General features: G+C 44.4%; 1 protein-coding gene across 1 annotated transcript in view; it reads left to right on the plus strand.

Moving 5' to 3' along the window:
* The window catches only part of LOC135394646 (uncharacterized), a 59,266-nt gene that overhangs the window by 2,349 nt on the left and 35,593 nt on the right, over positions 1-21,324 (plus strand). The window contains exons 2-5 of the mRNA XM_064625491.1: positions 2,467-2,609; positions 10,155-10,217; positions 11,268-11,419; positions 11,704-11,741. Coding sequence (XP_064481561.1) covers positions 2,467-2,609; positions 10,155-10,217; positions 11,268-11,419; positions 11,704-11,741 — 396 coding nt within the window. The remainder of the gene's footprint in view (positions 1-2,466; positions 2,610-10,154; positions 10,218-11,267; positions 11,420-11,703; positions 11,742-21,324) is intronic.

Consider the following 21,324-nt stretch of genomic DNA (forward strand, 5'->3'; position numbering starts at 1 on the left):
AAATCTGATATTGGGCTCTGAGCCGCCTCGGCCGGGATCGTCCTGCAATGTATATATTATTATGTATTTCTTCGTAGCTGCCAGAGGCTGTCAGGTAGGGCATGCATTTTTTTTTCTTTCCACACATCGCACTGGCATATGCAATGATCCGTATGAATTTTTGCAGTATTTATGCTCTATATTTTGGCAACGAATACGGAAATGATTTTTTTTACTGATGTGTGTATTGGCATGGAGGCGGAAGACCAGTCAGAAGGACGGGCAGGGACTGATGTACGGTCGTCTCGGAACCGTTTGCACCATTCAAACTCTTTGCAGCGGCTAAGTGTATCGTGGCCATACTGAGCCTGAAGTCTTCTGTGAATTTCAGATGACTTTAAGTCTTCATTCACAGGAAACTTCATGAACTTCATGTCCCAGAAAACGTGTCATTGAATTATAATAAATAACTACGCCACCTAGAATCATGCGGTCAACAGCATTTGTTCTTATTAGGTTTTTGCCACCTCCTAATGTGAATGTCATGTACTCCAAGTTTAATTATGTAAATATTTGCGAACTGAACTCGGAAATTTGCCAAGTAAAGGTCACTTTTTTACCCCAGCAATATGAAGAGCGTGCCGAATTCACTCAAATCCATGATAATTCACAGTGATATTCACGAGCTATCCCATCGGAAAAAATAGCCGAATATCATGCTTTTCGGGGCACCGGACCATAGCGCGCGATGACTTTTTGAGCGCAATCGCTCTCAGTGCGACGAAAGTAGGTTCCGAAGCCACAGAGTGATAGTGGAAAAAGTAACTGTTCCTAAAATTGGGAGAGGGAAAGCATTATCCCAGTAAAAGTCGAACGTGATAAGCCGTGCCTGTTTTATCTGTTTCTGCGATGTCGGGGAGGGCTGGGTTTCCAACCTCCTTTCGTCGGACTGACAAAGATTGCGCTGCAAAATTCATCGTGCGCTATTCTGTGCGACCTCCGTAGAGCATGATGTTCGGCTATTTCTTCGATGGGATAGCTGCTAAATATCCCTGTCAATTATCATTAATTTGACTAAATTAGACACGCTCTTCACATTGGTTGGGTAAAAAAGTGACCTTTACTAGGCAAATTTCCGACTTAAGCTCCCATAAACTTACATAATTAAACTTACGTTACAGGACATTCACATGAGGAGGTGGCAAAAACCCAGTAAGAACAAATGCCATTGACTGCATGACTCTAGGTAGTGTAGTTTTTTTTTATTATAATTCAATGACACGTTTTCTGGGACACCCTGTATGTACAGGTTGTCTTTTTTTAGGCGATACAAATTTTTCGTAAAAAACTAAGGGCTATCGACATGCCGTTTTCACTTCTATCATCTCTGGGTCGGCGGACGTTCTTGGCCATATGTTGCTCAACCGTCAACTTTGTACATATAAAAGCTACGAAGTTGTCCCAATGAGAACATCTGTTCGTTTTGGTGACCTGATATCGTAGCCGTTTTCAGAACAAAAATCCGTTCGGTAGATCGTCCGCAAAAAAAATCGTGAAAGAACACCTTTTTCTTTCTTTCTTTTCTTTATTGCGCATCTTCGGAGACGCGTCTTTCCTTCAACCCCAATGTGAGATGGTGAAGGAGCCTCATGCGTCGAAAAGGAGCACTTTCGGAACGCTATCGGGCACCTGTATCGGGCGACGCTATCGGAACTGCCCTTATCTTGGGCACGTCCGTGATTGGCTGCCGCCGTTCCAAACACGATCCTGATTGGCTGACTATTAGTTGCTCTGTCACGTCGACGAGTAAGCAGGCTTTATCTAGGTGGTGTTGGACGTGCGCGGGATGCGAAGGCACACACCTCAGTGTCGCGGGCGAGCACAAACTACGCTCCTTAAGCGCCTTTTGACGTAATATATTTCGATTAGTTGCTAATACGATGCCACAAATTGAACGAAACGAAAAATTACCGATTCCCGATAGAAACTGATCTCAATCACGTGTAATCTGTTCCATTCAATTTCATATGCATAAATCCAACTGAAACTAAATTTCAATCAAACGCCCAATTCACCTCCGGTTATGAAAATTATGATATTTGTCTAAGGACGAAACCTGCACCAATGGCAGAAGAGTACAAATCACCAGGTTTATGCACGTTGGCCCCACACAGTTCGCCTTGAATCCGTTTCACGAGGCGCCTTCATCTCTGTCGTGCCCAATCCGTGTTGTACAAGCCTTTAAGCCTCGCATAGCAACGGCTGCATCGTTGTGCTTGCACCTCGCAAGAAGGATGCTGCAACTTTGTAATAATCGTTAGCAACATTTGTCGAGTCGTGCTCTACGTTGTAGAAAACGTATTTTCGGATGGAGCTTCAGCAGTGTGACCTTTTGACATGCGAACTGTGCAACATAGGAACAAATCGCACCTAGAGGAACAGGTAATTAGAGCAGAATGCCACTGATGCATTTAACTTCCATTTCAGCTACGAAGGCTCCCCTGACGGACGCGGAACTGACTAAATTGGCTGAAACTCGACCCATTAGAGTCCTCTTTATCGGTGATCGGAACTTCAGCACGATATCGAAGGAACAGTTCATGATATATGCACAAAGCTGTCTTAATCTGGTAAGTGTGAAATAGATGTACGTTCCGCATTGCTTATGCTGTGAATGTGTGGACAGAAGCTGCATTTCTCACAGTGTAGACGAGGCTTTCTTCATGAGACTGCTGTGAAGGCTATAGAACCCTGTATTTTTTCTTAAAAGCAAATGGATATACGACAGGCTTGGTTCAGTTCATTTAGTGGTGTTCCCCGGTCCCCAAACTCACCAAAATTGTTGTCCCGAAATCATCAACTAGGACGCATCCTACTTGTTAAGCAATTGTCCTACTTGTCCTACCGTTTCAGCAAAAACAACTTTATTTGGTGATCATGATTACCCTCGATACACCAAGGCATACGATGTCAGCCAAATACGGGCCCCACGATTGAGCCATTAAACACCAGGACACGTCAGGTGCAGCAGGAGTGTCGTCTACTTCATTTACTCTACCGGTGTTTCACGAAGGTCCCCCGGCTGAATAATTCATAAACAAGTGGCGCCAGACAGGGCCTTTCGTTTTGGTAAAGACAAAGGGTGTGTGCAGGAAAACGTGACCCGCATTTATAAAACATAGCCTTGTTGCCTACCTACCTAGCGAACTTCCGGTGGCACACGATGGCGCATTTATGCGTGCGAAATCTGCAGAAAAATCGTGGAAGCCATACTCAGCTTAAAAAATAGACAAGGCAACGAAAACTTCGACCTTCGTGCATCAGAATAGGCATGAGAACAGAGCAACATGGCGGACGCGGGAGAGTTGTGTTCTAGTACCGCTAGGGGAGCTATCGGTGCAGAAATCGAGACGATGTCCCACATGAATACTCATCGGTAGTACCCCTAGCGGTGCCTGCACATAGCTCTCCTCAGACCGCCAAGCACTACCATGCACTGTCATGACCGCCCTATTCTAATGGATGGAAGCCGATGTTTTCGCTCTCTGTTTATTTTTGTTTTAGGCTGAGTATGGCTTCCAGGATTTTGTTGTGGCTTTCGCACGCATAAATACGCCATCATACGCCACCAGGAGTTTCTCGGATAAGTAGACAACCAGTTACATGTAAAAATGCGGGTCATGTTTTTTCTGCGCACACCCTGTATTTGGGACATCAGCCGTGAACTGAGTAGTGAATGGCTCATTTGTATACGCTCACTAATAAAATACACATCCCAATGCTTCAATTGTACTTCGCACCTTTACGGTACATCTACTTTGTGTACGGGGATCTTCAGCGAGAAATATTCCAAAGAAGAAAAAAAACGCCTCCACCCTTAGTGATTTTTTCTAGCAATTAATCGGTTTCGGTTCACATATTTCTTGCGCGGAGCAGTGCATCAATGTGCTGTTTAGATCAGCTATCAGGCTGTCAATTTCGTATTCATCCGTCTAGTTCATACCACGGGGGCAGTGGAAGATTAGGAACAGGAGCAGGATACGCTTTGGTATGTTTGGCATTCCTTATCAACGCGACGCGTTTTTTTTTTCTTTCCTTGGAATGTTTTTCGCTGAAAACGCCGATACGCAAAACGTTTCAAAGCGTGCAAAGTAAACTCTTTATTTAGTGATCGTATGCATATGGGCTGCTCACAACTTACTTCATTGCCGATGTCGCAAGGATCTTTACCAAAATGGAACTTTCTCGATGGCGCCACCTGTTTACGAACTGTCCAGTATGGGGGCCTTCGTGAAACAGCCGGCAGAGGCCGCGCTACAAGAATGCCGTCTCCTCTACACCCTTTCTCCTGTAGGACCATATATGTTCAACTAACTTCCCGCTGTCTTAATGACCGACTTCGTGACCATGAACGAAGCGATGAATGCAGGAACTCCGATGTCTGCCTTCATTTTTTTAATTTGCCGGTCATGCCGACTTCTGTCGAGTAACACAAGTATTGTTTGCCAGGAGGCCATTGACAAAAAATCGTTTTCAGCATAGCATTGGCGATTGTGTCGGTGGCAAGTTGTGTCAGCCAAACCTCTGTAGTCCTCGCCCGGGGTGCTGCGCCACTTCGGTTGTCCTTTTATTCTGTCCTAATTGAATGTTCTGCACATCTCCCTCTCTGCACTAAATTATTCTTTCTACTTGAACTCTTGGGATAACTATACCTTAAGGAAAGCAAGAAAAAAACCTTGTCGGACACGGAATTTTCTTCTGTGGTTTATTCATTTCTAACAGTTGAACGGATCATTATCAGGCATCATATTCTATTCTCCAGAGCTGTCTATGCGACTTCCTCTCTCCGCTGTATATCACGTCATGTTATACATTTGTCCCTAATGTATTAAAACTTCCGTTGGTGTTTTTGAGCCTTCATATGTGTGTGGTCTTTCACGTGTTCTCAAGGTCAAGTTTTTCTCGTGTGGACCTTCTTCACCTGCCATCCTGTGACTCTTTCCCTAACTTTCCAGCTTTCATTTGTTATACTTTGCTATTTCTGGCACGGACACCCGTCAAGTGCTTACAGAAGTAGCATCAAATTGCAGTGACATCAAAGTTATGGCAGTATTTTTATTGATCCGGTGATAAACAAAATCTTGTCGGGGGCACTAAGTCCGAATAACCCTCGTATTGCAACGTGTAGGATGGGACAATCGTAAGCTTGCCCGCTCCGAAGCGTACTCCGACCTTGCCCACTTCCGAAGTCAATACTTCTACTACTTCTCTTCCAAAGTCAATACAGATACTGTTTACTGCTGATAACGCAACCCTCCGCAAATTCCCTGCTCGCCTGCGACATAAAACGGAAGGGTGAGCTGCCCATGTTCCTTTCGATTACGCAGAGAAAAAATACTCAAAGCGAGGAATTGATTGAAGTAGTAGCTCTACACCATTTGAAAGTCTGTTTCTTACTCCCTCTGGTTTGAGACATTCAGATAGGACCTTTGAAAGTCAAAAACAGTGCAACAGACTAGCGCGTTTATGTCCTTTCCACGAGAAATACTTCATGTATCAGGCACAGTCATCGTTTTTGGAGGCAGAGAATTTTACGCTGGACCACCCTTTATTGAAGAAAGTCGATCGTGTCCCAGGACGGGCCGAAAAAACAAAACAAATGTGTTTAGATAGTGTGAGGAGGTAAACTAAGCAAAGTAATATTTCTCATCCTGCTCGCTACCTACAGCGGCGGGCACAGGGCGTACCTGAATGACTCTTCACGGACAGTCCGCGAGTATAACACTCGCGGACTGTCCGTGAAGACTCATTCAGGATAACCCTCAGCACGTTCTATGAATACACCTCGAAGGACGAGGACACGATGACACTTTGAGGACATCAAGGTAGATTTAGCCACGTAGCAAAGGCGGGGACAAAAACCAAATCTGATTCGGCAACACTGTCATCTCCGTGACTGGAGCAATCCCTGCGTCTTGGTAGCAGAGGTACGGTCGTAAACAAAAATATTTACGATGTGCGCATGGGTCACGTATATTCTAATGGTTTACTCCTAATTTAAGTGTAGGAAAAGCTATCTGTTGCCTCACCAGTACACACATATACGAAATCATCTACCACCTGAGGACGTTTCCGTATCATGCTCCACTGCACATGTGTAGCAGTAGGCTCGTTTGTCCGTGCATTCTTGTATCCCTGCTGTGTGCCCGTGTATTGTTCTAATGCGGAGTTCGTACACTTTTGGTTTAAACAGGAAGCGACGTTCACATCTCGAAGCTTTAGACTAAGATTAACACGTGTGAACAGATGAGTGCTATGCATTCCGTCTAGCTGGACCCGCAAAACAAAGGTTTCGTCATGGCAAGACCGACCATCATAGCGTGAGTGTTAGCGAATCACCTGTGCACCAACGATGCCATGTTTTTTTGCAACGGACCCATGATGACTACTCACTGAAGAAATACAAACGGCTAACCACTACATGTACGTTTAGGTCTAGATGAGGGATGACCACGTACCCTTGGTCAAAACCTGAGATAACTCTATGTATTTCAAACTGACATGTGTCATTAAACCTGATATGATTTATTTTTCTCTGTTCTCGTCTGCTATTGCTGCTCCGGGTGATTAGTATGGTGGTATTTTTCTTTCCTTTCCAATCCAATCCAATCCAAAAATATATCGTATTAGGTGTCGTCTTTTCTAGTGAGATATTGTCTTATCACAAGACAAAAGTTACAAGGCAAGGGGCTGTAGGCGCACCATGACGCAGCATTGTTTTTTTTTTTTTCACTTCACACGTATGCACTGTTATTCGTGTGCACATGTAAGACTAGGAAGGTACACCATGTGGATAACAATTATTTAGTTTGCAGCCACACATAGGGTTCAGAAGATTAGTGATGCACTACATAATAGATGTCCAAGCATATATCATTGTACTTCATGTGCAATGCTTATGCGAAAGCATAACTTCCATGAGGACTCCAGTTAGTCTAGCCCTGTCAGACTGGCCTTTGCGTTTGGTAACGTGTCTCTAACTGTAAAATTAAGAGGTAGTCGAGATTGCTGCAGACATGGCTGCACCTTACAAATTGCTTATCAAGTCCTACATGATAGATATTAAACACGAATTGACTAGTGCAATAATTCCTGACTACGGAATTAATTCAGAGGCTGACCAGTAATGTCAGCATGACGACCATCACATAAATTGGCTCCAACACTTTTACACCGCATGCGCTGAGGTGCGAGTTGAGATAACAACCACTGATTTGATATCGACTACAAGGCTTCTGCAGCTTTCGTGTGCATGTTTTTGTGCTACAGTGCTCATTAAAAACAAAATCCTGATGTTACATATGAAATGCAGTAGTTTGTAGCGGGCTACACACGCAGCATGACATGGGGGTGTGTGATTCAAAGAAAGCTTCTGGAAAATGCACAGAATCCCACAAAAAAATTTAAATGTGATTGATATTTTGTTCGTTGTTGCTCGTCGTTACATAACATCGTCGACGGTGTTACACATTGATAAATCGTACGTAAAACTTGTCGCATAGCATTATGCGGTTTCTCAAATACATAGCACGCTTTTTTCCCGCAAAAATAAAACGTTATCGGCATTTTCTTGCTAAAACAGATGTCGAAACGTAAGTCAATTTCCTTAGATAATTGACCCTATGCCGAGCAAGTGCCGTAAAGGGGATAACGCAGACGCGATTGAGACAAACTGTTCGAGTTCACAAAACACAGACGACGAATTCCAGTCACAGCATGGCATATAGAGCTTGGTTCGCGAAAGCTTCTGCACTGTTTACTCATCGCGGAACGAGTGGAACCGGGCTCTCCCCTATCTTCAAGCACAGATAAGTGAAGCCACGAAAAGCCGTAGCTGGAACCAACTGACAAGTATGAAGGCGCGTACACGTCACCATGCCCATTCGGATGCATCTACGTCATAAACATGGCTGCGCCCATGTGTCTTTCGGAATGAATTATTTGTTTTGCACCCTTTGTTTTGTTCTTCTTTTGTCGGTTTTTTTATGGTATCCGAACTGGGAGAATGAAGGTGCATTTTGCGGAGAGTGGGATGTGGGATTCAGAATATCACAACCGTTTCGATTATTTAGGATATCGGCATAGTTGACCATTAACCTTTAATAACACTACAATGTTAACATGAGCAGCACACAAAGATTTAAAAAGTCCACACGAACAAATTGCGCAGATACGTGGAGGTAAACAAAGAAAATGAAAGATTTGGGACAATGACACCAACAAACAGGCGGGTTATTGTTCGGCAAGTGGAAAGCACAGGCCGATTGAGGTTATGCCGTCATACTGACGGCGTGTTTGTAATAACCGAACATATAGCGGGCAAATATGTTGTAATATTTCTAATGAATTCGAGATAGCGCTGTGATCAGAATCCCACGCGGAGGCGACATATTCGTACTTTGTAGAGAACGGTGATTTGAAGGAGAATAACTGAGGGACCAATTGTCGGGTTCCTTCATTTTCACAAAGCGCTACTGCGTTGTGACTTTGTTTATGTGTGCCACTTAAGGTACTGATGGTCCGTCAAAAGAGATTACGAGATTACAGGAGGATTACAATGGGGTAACTCGATGTTCAGCGGTAGCTGTTGTGTGTGGATGTTGCCAGTTTTATTGCCGATATATGCACAACTACTTTAGAGTGAGGAGTACTGGCTTGTGATGTGTGAAGTGAGTGTTGATGTGTAAAGCTGGGATTAACGGGACAGAATTCTTACTAAAATCTGGGCAAAGGCGGGACAGGAAACTCTGTAAAACCGGGACACTTCCCGGGACAACATACCCATATGTGAGTACGTCAAAACCGCATTTAATAGCTTTAGAGTATTTTGACCTGTTTTGCTCCACCGAAAGCGAGGGTTTTGTGATGCAGCCAGAGGGATTTCCTGAAACCTTACTGCAGGGCGTCATCCTCTATAGTATGCTCCTACATTTAAACCATATCTGCAAAGCATTACACGCAACTTTAAGGTGCCCTCGCATTTTGTTTGAACTTCAATGATTGCCATCGCATTACTCCTCGTTGCTTCGAAAGGAAGACCTATATTTTTGCACCCTTTGCATGCCTTTGCCTTTGTTCCCTGCCTTTTGCCACGTTACAGAAAGTAGATGATGTATACCCCAGTACAGCGGGAAAAGTCGGGTCAAATCGTAGTGAACAACGGCAATGAAGCTTCCTAAATGTGATTGCAAACTTTCGCGTGCTGGACCACGCGAAAGCGTGTAATAAATTTTAGGAAGCTTCACTGCCGTTTTTCAGTTGTGTGCTTTACAGAAAGTAGCTGAGATGGAGCCCGTAGCTACTCATATTCTCAGCGGAAAGTTGTTCCTTCGCGGTAAACGTTGCAGCGTTGCGAGATCTCTACTCACAGACTGAAAAAGGAGCGATTGCGGTACATATGCTCTACTAGTACCACCGCCATATACAGCTTGGGACAAAATTCCACACGCACGGCACTAGCGCATTTCTTCATCGGAGAGGTCTCCTGTCATACACCAGGAACACATCGAAGAAGAAACGGGTGACTTTTTTTTTTTAATTCCGTGTGAGCGCCACGAAGCAACTGTGGCTATGAGCGGCGTGCAGATGTGGACAGAGGACAGCACGGGGCTTCGGGTTAGTATGCGTTCTGGGCCGACTTCAGGGGGAACTGGGCCGACATTCGTCTGGAAATTCTCCGGAAGACCGAGGAAAAATCTCAGACAGAACAACCAGCAGAAAGATTCGAACACACCGCCTCTCCGTAAAAATAAAAAATAAAATAAAAAAGAACGGGTGATTCTATCCATCTCCCTGTATGTGTGTTAGCTCTTCTTTGCTGTTAGGATGTCACTGCAATGTAGACATGCGGCACAGTGCTGTTCCTAAACTTTTGTCCCAGGCTGTACAACACTGCTTAAACCCCACAAAACGCGGTGGAAATATGATTTTCGCTCTCACTGGAATTCGCCATTAGCCACACTATACGATCTTGTTGCAACTTGTGCTTTTGTGCCGCAAGGGAATCTACGAATCACAATTTTGATAAACTGACAAATGACAATTTGACGAATGGCAAAAACACTGCATAATATGCGAATTAACGGAGGGTTTCTATCTTTCTTCTTATGTTCCAGGTGAATGCAGGCTTTGCAAATATTAACATCAAGCTGAAGATGACCGTTTACGACACCTATGTGGTAAGATCTTACACTCGACGTCCAGACGTACATCAGCGTCAGTGGGTCTATTCATACAGAGGGAATATACTGAGCCAAGGTGCTGGCATGAAACCAGGTTGAGGGCAAGGCAATTTGATAGCAGTACAAAATTTATGGGACATGTTTGCAAGGGACGTTGACATCGCGGTGTTCCGGGTATGGAATATAGCAAATCTTTAATGGGCAAAAATAATGCACGACTTTTGAAATGCTACTTTCCTTTCCAATGCGTCTTGCGCTCCGGAAGAGAACATCGCACTCAGTTTCAGACAATCCTTCCCTTCCGGTCTTCCTTTCGCAGACACTAAAGGGCAGCATTTACAAATGTTTCTGATGGGCTACACTTCGTTTCAAGTCTCGCCATCCGTCGACAAGCTATCGATTTCCTTGTTTTACAGCAGGGCCTCGTAGCTCATTATTGGCTTAAGCAGGACCACTGCCGTATCTGTTGTGACGTATTGGTGCTCATGTTGCGATATTTGGCAGCATACACCGCGTGGATATAGCTTGGGTATCCTTACTACGTCAATGTTAACACGTGTCAAAGTCATCGAAAACGAAACATAATCGGCAATTCTCTCTCTCTCTCAGTTCAATAAGCGCCCATGGCGCAACACGTGCTTCATTCAGCACTGAGATTTCCTGCAATGGTCCATTCTCAAGCCCATGTAGTGCAACTCTAAAACATTTTCGGTTCAAAATATAGCACGCGGTTAGTGAAGTTATGCTCTGTACTCCCGCATTCAGACGCACTGCTGGAAGCACTCAAGATCCCTTTCGTCAGGAAAGCATAAGCAGAGATCTAAACTATCACTCGGGAAAGGTGGTGACCTTCTGACGAGAGTAGCTTTGTGTGTCCCTAAAGAAAGGAATGAAAACAGCGTAAGGAGTGTCATTCAAAAATTTCGGCCTAGCTCACAGAGCAAGCACCTTCGCGGTACTGATGATGATAATTACTGTCGTAGAAAGCCGCGGAATTCCATGACCTAGGAACACATGCATGACTTTGTTAACCGTCTGTGTTTACAGATGAACGAGGAACAGGACAGGACCCACCTCTTGGAAGTTCCTGGTAGAAATCTTCCCTCGGTATACGCACACAAAACCATGAATATACTTCAGAGAACAGTTATTCAATACCCTGGGGTCAACGAGTCCGACATGGTCTTCGTATTAACGAGGTGGGTGTCGAGGGAATAGCACAAGACGCAAGATGCCTGTCCTACATCGCAGATCCCCTAAAAGAAAATTCATTGCAAGATGGTTCAATTCGAATGCAAGAGAATGTGTTTTTAGCATAAACAGTTGCCCAATGTTGAAAGTGTCTACGTCTTGGTTTTCACCAAACTATCGTTCTGTTTATATGTTCAGCATGGTGTACTGGTATCGTTGTGCTCGTCAGTGCGAAAGCCAGTTAATGGCAATCAAAATGGTTCCATCGAAACTTAACATTTGTCGTTTTCAGAAAGATTCTCCTCGACGAAAAGAACCACACTCTGCTGAGTAAGTATATATACAAGGCACAACAAGTAATAGGCACAGCCTAGTAGAAAATACTATGGGTCCATTATGTTACATGTAGGTTTGCCGGCCTATAATACGGCGACATGTTGGGAGTGCCGCAGGGTAGGACTGCGGATAATTTCGACCATCCGGGGTTCCTTTGAAATCCCCGACGCATTGTGCTAGAGGCAATGTTACCTCCCCCACATTCCTGTCGTACACGGCCGGGTTTTAACCCGATCTTGAGCTCAGCCAGGAACACGTTAGCGTCTGAGCTACCGACGAGGGCAGCCCAATACTGAAATTCCGAAATTGCCGCTGATGCGAAAACTATATGGGCTGAAACGCTGTCGGTGAATAGTTGGAACGGTTGCTGAGAAGGGTTTAAAGTTTCGTTGTATACTGCGTTCTATGGAGGATCAGGTCCATTTCGGATGCTCGGTGGCGTATTTCCAAACCCGCTCGTGTACAACAGACCGTTGCCGTCGCCTCCAGTTGACGCCGCGGCAGAGCTGTAATTCGGCATCAGAAATGCATCAAATGTCATTGCGGCCGCTGCGCTTCTGTTCGGAGCGTGTTGCTGGACGGTTGATGAGCGAAAAATAAGAGACATATCTGTTTAGGTGACTTTGCATGATGATAAGGGATGTAGAAGTTCTTGTAGCATTTATGTACTTTGCTTATGAGAACAACAGATCACAGATAGTCGACGTTTTCAGTGAAAGTGATGTTGTGCCGTTGCTTCGTGTGTCCGGTTTGCGATCGCATGAACACACGGATCGTTCAAAATATTCTGACAAAGTGCAAACAGTGAAAAACAGAATATGGGCTAAAGCTTTCCTGTGTGTAAACACCTTTGATGGAGTGGACGAGTATGAGACTATTATGTATTTGAGTTTGGATTACATGTTCTTGGACGTTGCGAGACGACGACGAAGAAAGAAATGCGAGGTGGCGCATGAGAGGCGTAGTGCTGGTTAAGTCAAGAAATCGTTCTACATTGGCCTGGTTTCCCCGGTATTGTGCCATATCAATTACGCAATAAATAAACGTAACGCTAACGATAAACGTAACGCTTGCCACGAGACGAAAGTAGAATGACAACAATTGACGCATCGATGGAACAATTTCAAGGTTCCGACTGGGCCACATAGGTGTAATGTCTGACCTTCTTTGAAGCAAACGGAATTGAAGATCCCATGAAGAAACGAGCTCAGCTACTCACGAGATGTGGCTCTAAAGCGTTTACAACAATCCGAGCGTTGTTCGCACCACGACAGTTACACGCCGCAACCTAGGAAGAGATTGTCGAGTCATTACGTAAGCACTACGATGATCCAGAACCCTCCGAGGTCTTCCATAGATGCAGATTTCAAAAACGAGATCAGCGACCTCGTGAGTCGATTAACAGCCACGTCACAGCACAGCTGTGGAAGCTAAGGAAGCTGGCGGCAGACTGTAACTTTGTAACTTGTAAGGGCGTCAGAGCATCGGAGGAAGACATTCATAAAGCGAATGTCCCTGAGTAGACAGACACACAGCCAGCGAAAAGAAAGGTACGCAAATTTCGTTAATACCGTTGCGACAGGCCGCACTCTCCAAAGGAGTATAAGCATAAGACTGCACAGAGTAAATACTGTAGGAAGCTGGGCCATATAGCATGGGCATATCGCAAGCGGAAAGCAATTGACAAGGACACCAACTTGCTTGTAGAGAACAGTGACACAACGTTAGAACCGTACGACCTCTTCCAGGTATTCCATAAATCCTCGAATTCCAAGTTCCTAAACGTTATTAGTGAATGACAAGCCAATTCAGTTCGGGGCAGATTCAGGCGCAACTTGTTCTCTAATAAGTGAAAAAACGTACAATGCGACGTGGCAGGACGACATACCTCCACTTGCTACGAAAACTGTGCATCTCAAAATTTGGTGAGGAGAATTATAAGAAATCTTGGGATCAACCAACGTCACGGTACAGTCACGGTGCAGAGTCGATAAGCAGAATCAATTGCTTCCACACTGGTTCCCTGGAACAGATTTTAGCGGACCACAAGGCGGTGTTTGGCAACGACATCCAAGGGCACACCGGCGTTCTTGTTGATATCAAGCTTCAGCCAGATACAACACCAAAAGTCTGCAGGGCAAGGCCGGTGCCCTTTGCACTACAGGAAGCCGTACGTGCGGAGCTTCAATGCTTGGAACAACAAGGAATAATAGAGCCTGTGCAACATTTAGAGCGGGCGACTCCATTAATGTCTGTACGAAAGAACGGCAATAGCATACGACCGTGCGGGGATTTTCGCAACACAGTTAACGCCGCTGCGATGAAGGCTGGGTACCCATTGCGGACAGCAAGTGAAGCGTTAAGTAAGCTCCAAGGAGGCACTCTATTCCCAACGCTACACGTGGCTCAAGCCTACCATCAATTACAAGTGATTACACTGAAGTAAGGTAAAACGGGTAGGAACACTTTATTACAATTAAGATGAACAAGGCTTTCGTGCAGAGCCTGCACTTCATCAGGTTAAAGAGTAGCCGTACAAGAGGACGTATATATACCAGTAGAAAGGGAGGGAGAGAGGGATGTTTCTAGCTGAGGGAGTTGAAAAAACAATAAGTAAAATAAGTAAAAAGCTAAGCAGACCGGACAAGACAAAAAGCTACAGCCCAGGGGAAAGTTCACAGCGCGGACAGCCGAAAAAAAACGCAAGGCCACCCTACCGATGCTCCCTGTAACCGGGAGTTTCGGGGAAGGCTCAAGGTCGCTCCGCGGTCCCCAGCCGGCCGCGCTGCCAACGCCCCCCCCCCCCCCCCCCCTGCAAAACAGCAAGGCGTAGTGCATGTGCTGAAATCTATACATAGCGCATGTTCAGAGACAACTCTTTAGTGTGTATGGATACACCTGTGCGTTTTACCTTTTCGAGTTCGGGGGAAGGCGTGATTCGGGTTGCATTTTCGAACTTATAATTCGTTGTGAAATCGAGTCCTGCTAATACATTCCGATAATGTCCTTTTCCGTTCTGTTTCGTTCGTTCTTTCTTGATACTGCTGGACCTCAAATATGTCATGTTCTGATACAAGTCACGTGTACTAACGTGTACGTGTAATTTTTTGAACAACTGCACGGAGTACTAGGCCAAAGAATCAACTGAACTTATCTCCTGACAATTTCTGCTGAGTACTTCAGACTGCAAGCAGGTCATTGTGGCAATGAGGAGGAAAAACAGTTGCGTTATACAGCCACACACACATAGGAATATTCAAATACAGCAAGTGTACCAAAATGACAAAATCAGCAAAATCAAACAATGAAATATTACCAGCAAAGACAAAAACTATGTATATGCTGATGATTTAAGAGGGGTACGAATGGACACGTAAATATATAAGCACAGAAAAGGTAAAGAAGGGATTCAGAAGCCTTGAGGGTTATAAAAATAATTTACTCTCGGCGACAGCGTCGCCTTCCACAGGACTAAGGGGGGTTGTAGTGGGCAGTCACTTATAAAAGGGCGAGAAGGGTTACGGGAGAGGAGGAATCCGCACGTGGAACGGATGCTGATCTTGGGGGTTTTCCTTTGTCATTCGTCGTCGCTGGGGGGTGGAGATATGTTAAGGTAAAATGAAAACGCGGCAGAAAGAACGGAATTTGGCCGTTGCACTAAAATTTGATCATGAGCGCTGGCTGCGGACTGTGGGTGGATAAACTAAGACTCACGTTGTTGTCTGTTGCGGTTTGCTGTGAAATGTGATTGTCAAATGAATACGGTTAATTATGTCATTGAAGGAATGGCCGGGTTTGCGAAAGTCGTGGGAGGCCGAGAGATTTGGTTCTTTGTCACATCATATTTATGATTATTGAATCGAATTCCAAAACTTGTTGTAGTTTGGCCAATGTACTGCCCTACTAAAAAATAGTATACTAGAGCTCTATGTTAAATGTTTAAATGTCAAAACGTTTAAGCGTTTTCTTAAGAAACGTGTTTTCAAACACGTTTCACAGATTAAACGTTTTCTTAAAACACGTTTAAACGTGTTCTGTTAGATATACGTATTTAAACGTTTTCCCAGGATACGTTTAAACGTTCTCGTTTGCATAAACGTACAGCGGCACCTATACGCATATAAACGTTTTCCTAGGAGTGGTTTTCTTTTACATAATCGATTTTAATAATTTTATTTCCTCCTCTAAACACTACAGCTTACTTTCCTTGAAAGACAGTGCAGGGCATCGTTAAAGTGACATGTTACTTTGTCCCGCTCACTTGTCACCGTCTTATGTTTAATGAGGAACAGCCACAGCGCAGGGTGCATTTTATTCCGTTTCTTGGTGGTTAATAGAGCGTTGCCACGACCCCGTTCGCCGTGCACGCCCAACTCTGCTCCGCGTGCACTAATGGCATTTTGATCGCTAACACTCCGAAAATGGAGCTTTATCTTGTCGACATCGTGCGGCAGAATTATAATTCTGGGTGTTATTCTTATCTGCATCCCAATTTGTTCATAAAAGGAAGTGTACGGATCTTTGTGGGAATTCCCGTCAGCGTATCATGCCACAAAAGTCGTGCTCACCCTTTTTTTCCCACTGTGGTGTAAGATAGATATCATTCGGGACAGTGATTGGTTCTTAACGCGTAATTGGCAAGTGTTGTGGTTTTAGAGTGCAATAGTGGGAACCAGGAGGAAAGAGCTGGTTACATGCTTCAGGCTAAAGTAGTCGCTCAAGGTCACAATCTCCCGCCTTGGTCTTTTCACGAAAATGCTACTCGCGTGAAGAAGATAAATACGGAATTTTTAGTAATTACCCAAAATATTCAATCGTCATCACCGCCATTACGCGCTCGACATGTTCAAAACTATATGAAACACGTCGGTTCATAATGCAATGTACGTCGAAAATGAACACAAATAGGGTTGCTTCAAAGCCAAATGTGAAGTGAAATAATAAGCTACTGTCGGAAGACAGTGAGTGGTAAGAAGTGAGAAACTGGCGTAGTTGATAATTACTGATGGGAACCACGGAAGCGCCAGGCATACCGGGGACTCTATCCCCGTAATGCCTGGCGCGTCCATGTTTCCCGTTGATAAAGACAAGAGGGTGCTTAAATAGCTATCCGTTTCGAAAGGCACTGCGTTTTATTAAGGCATTACGATATAAGTCTATTAAGACGTTTAAACGACATTGACATAACGTTCAACCGCTTCATTTTAACAAAGCGCTTAAACGTCTCACATTAACGACTCGTTTAAACGTTTCGCATTAAACAAAACGTTTAAACGTTTCATAAGGAAACGTTTTCCAGACTATACGTTAATCTAAACGGCGTACAAAACGTTTAAACGGAAACGTTTTGAACAAAAATCGGAAAAACGTGTTAGAATCCGAGCCCTGCAGTATACTGAACAGGCTGGATACCAGTATAGTATCCAGCGTCACATGGGATTATTGGCCCCATCTGGATTACTGGTCTTATTGGATGACCCAATGGGGGCACTTGTCTTACTGGACAGTCCAGAGTGGGCACTGGTCATACTGGAGAGTACAGTTTTTCTTTCTTTTTTTAATTGGGGTTTAACGTCGCGAGGCTACTGAGAACGTAAGCGATGCCACAGCGGTAGTTGTGTGGATTGCTTGGAATGTACAATGTGGGCACTGGTTTTCCTGGAGAGTCCAATCTGATTACATAGGTGTACGCCCTGTTCTGCGTGCAGTGTCGTATCCTGAGATGCAAATAGGCAGTGCAGTGTGGCCTTAATCTACATGCATGGTGGTGTAGACCGAGGAATGCGTGCGAGGTATACCCAGATTTATTTTCTTTATTGTGTCACTTTTCCATTATTTCCTTGCCGAGCAACATCTCCAAGACAAAATCTGCAAGGATTCGCTGACTAAATTTAGCTTTGCATTTTTGGAAGTTCAGTGAAAAGCTCAACGTAAAGTGGCATGCCGTCTGACATGGAAATGTTGGAGATGTTCCGTACATGCATAATATTACAAGCAGACTCTTCAATTTGCTCAGGAAAAGAAATGCAAATTGACTGAGTCTGGAATCTGAACGTTCACTGGATGATGAAAAATAACTCTTGCATGATCGTGCTTAGGTAATGGCTTCCAGCTACTCAAGTGTTGGCTCTGACGAGCACATGCCTCCTCTCTTGCACGGCTACCCTGAAATGCAGCTTTTCGCAGTTTCACGTTGTGTCCTGAAACGCCGTATCAAATCATTGACTAACTTGTTGTTCATTGTGCCCGCTGTACGCACATGTGGTTCTCAGGGACAAAATTGTTATTCCCAAGGTGAATCTGGAACTCATACACATAGTAGTATCAACGAAATAAAATATTGTATTCATAATCCTTTATTGCTATTGAACACATTCCATGAAGTACCCATAGACTCAGAGAACAGGCTGATGTAGCACAAGCTATTGCAATGCCTAAAATCAGGGTCGGTGCTATGGGTGTGCGGGGCCTGAGGCTAGGGCACATTGCGGGGCCTGTTTCACACGATTAAGTGCATAGTTGATATTTAAAAAAATCGCGCGCGGCCTATGCCAGCGCGGAGGTTAAGGTGGTCGCCTTACTCCCCCTCCCACCTATCGCTGGCCCTGCCTACCATTTGCTGATTGGGATACTGTACAAGACGTACAAAGATACAGACAATGATTGCGTTTTGTTTGTATTCCATATTGCATTATATGTTTGTTGCCCGCCACCCAGACGTTTTGGCTGCGAATGCTGGAGTCCGTGCAAACAGACGAAATGAATGTTCCACAATGGACGCTGTCAGGCAAAGTTCCCAGTGTAGCTCATCCCTTCTACCTTCACAAACTGAATGTGGACAGAGTGATGGTTATACGGTACGTTGCACCGAACTGTGCACCTTAGTTGGTGAGGGCAGGACGGCAGGCACGGGCACTTTATACCGGTATCGTGATATTTCAGGTTCAAAATTAAAGGTCAGCTCCGGAGGAAACTCACTGTCACAGATTGCAACAAAAACTAGCAGGCACAATGGTTGATGCCTGCTGAATGTACTTCCGAAATAGTTTTGCCGAATACCCTGTATTTGCTAATGCCCTGTAATTACTTTTTGGTTTGCCGTCCGATCGTCCGCTCGAACACCTGGCTTTGCCTCTTCATTGCTTGTTTACTGGATCGCAGTTTCGCAATCGCCAGCAATCGTCGTCATTAGTCAGGCTGAAACCGAAAGCGCTTGTAAGTACGGGCAACCTTCTCTGCGTCTTAATTTGATCATGTTTTTTTTTTCCTCCGGCTGGTCAGTACACACTACTTCGTCGAAGTTGTTACTTTGTGAGAGATGCAGTGTGAGTGAATTGTGAGAATGCCGTGCTTCTCGCAGTACGAACAGGTAATCTAATAACAAAGATGTTTCGTACGAAGTTCCTAGTTGATTTTGTGCGTGATTGGGTGGCACGAAATCAGTGGTTGAGTGCTCTGAACTAATCAAGACAACTGTCATGTGCTCGAAGCATTTTGCATCCCAATGTTACGAGGTCGTTCGCATGACGGCTGAATTGGACTGGAAGAGTTGCTGAAAGGGGATGCGGCAGGTAAGTGTCCCCACGAACTTGCACTATGGCTTGCACACAATGTGAACACGTGAACGACAAATATGACAAATGACACATGGCATGTCGCAAGAGGGCCACGTTTCCTTTGTAGCACACCGTCATAACACATGTATGCTAATGACAAAATGGCTAAGTGCTGTGCACATGTATGACGTTCAGCCTGTGTGTGTTGGTTGACGAACAAACTTGCTATTAGGAGGAGTACAGTTGGGGGCAAGCTATGCTGTTAATATTGTTGATCACATTGTGTAGCTTAAATATGTAGATGCTTTTTGCACATTTGCTAACACTATTAGCCTTAACAGGTATAATTATAAGTTTTTCTTCTTGCTCAGGCCCCAGGAAAAAGATACATACAGCAACGCTGGTGAAGCAACATCTGGTGCCACAATAATGATGACACAGTATCGTAAACATGCACATGGACAACCAATGGTAATGGAAACTTGGTTCTGGTAAAATGGCTCACGATACTATGGCATATCACATGATCTCAGTTGTCTCGCGACGTAAACGCCCAATTATTAAATTATTATTACTATGGCATATCATGCATATTTTGATCATAATGTTGCTTCACATATTCACGAGCATCAAGGTCTCCATACAAGATGTGCACATCAAGACTTTGGGAAGCATATTTGACCCCATGAAGGTGATTTACAGTATTTAAAGCTAGTAGCGATTGCTAAGCAATTGTCCTGCATTCGTCACTTACAGGAACTGGAACACTCGAAGTGTTGTAGAGGATAGTGGATGTATCAGCCCTTCTGAAAGACATCCCGCCATTGTGTGCAGTAAAAGTTGCCTCTGTGCGGTTTCCTGGTCATGTATCTAAGATATGACAGCACCACTTCCACCTTATCTGTGTGCCTCATATTGTATCTGCACATGAGGAATGCGTGTGAGAAGACTACTTAAACATAGAATTGCACTGCTCCTTTACTGCACAAGCCGATTCTGTCTGTTTTGGGAATTCTAATAATGCTAATTTTCATGTCAAGGTATGTCCAGGAGCTTACTGGTGCTCTGTTCGATCTTTGTGGACGGCGAGTTTCATCAGCCCCCTAACAAAAGGAAGAGATTACACAAGCTCACCACAAAAGTTACAGTGAAGGGGTCACTACAACGCTGAGAACTCTACAAGGCATTAAATGCAAGTGGACAACAGAAGGGCTTCAGTGAACGTGTACAAGCAGTCTCATAGCCACGATTTTTAGTTTTTGGCATCTCATTCACAACTAATAGGTGGCTTCTGTAGAAGCGTAGGGGATGAGGGAAGCAAACACAAGATTTCCGTGCACAGAGTAAATGGTACTCCAGGATCGTTAGCCATTTGAACTACATGGAACTACTAAGTGTCACGGAAAAATTAAAGGGGTTGGGATGCTTTCATTGATGTGATTTGTTATGGCATGGGTGCATCATGCGTTGCGCTCCTTAATACTGATAAATTGTGTCATAGTTCGCGAGATAAAAGCCCTCGAACATATACCCGTCTCAGAGCTACAGCCAATTCTACTGATATCCCAATGGGCTGTGACATAAGCGCTGATTGAGTTACACGATTCAGGGTGCCCATTTTCTACACACATTATTCCCACGTTGATTGTAAGACACACACTGGTACAAAGAAGATTTTATGTTTATGTGGGATGATGGTATTGCAACCCCTTTCACTGGTTTGTGGGGAATGACTTCATTTCCACACCACAGAACACGTCAACTGCACTTGTATTCTGTCCATCCTGCAGTGCACTTGTTTACCTGCTGCAAGGGGCTATGAAGGGCAGTCAGGTAGTTTTATGATATTTGTGTGTTCAATAAAATGGTCTATTCAGTGTTACGTGTAATATTACAATATTTGTGGAATGTGTGGAGGTACGCATTGATACAAGAAGTAACTCGGCTCCTGAAACGAGCATGCAGATCCAGATGGAATAATGGTGTAGATGACATATGCAAGCAACTCACTGTGGCTAGCA

This window comes from Ornithodoros turicata, chromosome 1, assembly GCF_037126465.1.
Source record: "Ornithodoros turicata isolate Travis chromosome 1, ASM3712646v1, whole genome shotgun sequence".
In the NCBI taxonomy this organism is placed as follows: Eukaryota; Metazoa; Arthropoda; class Arachnida; order Ixodida; family Argasidae; genus Ornithodoros; species Ornithodoros turicata.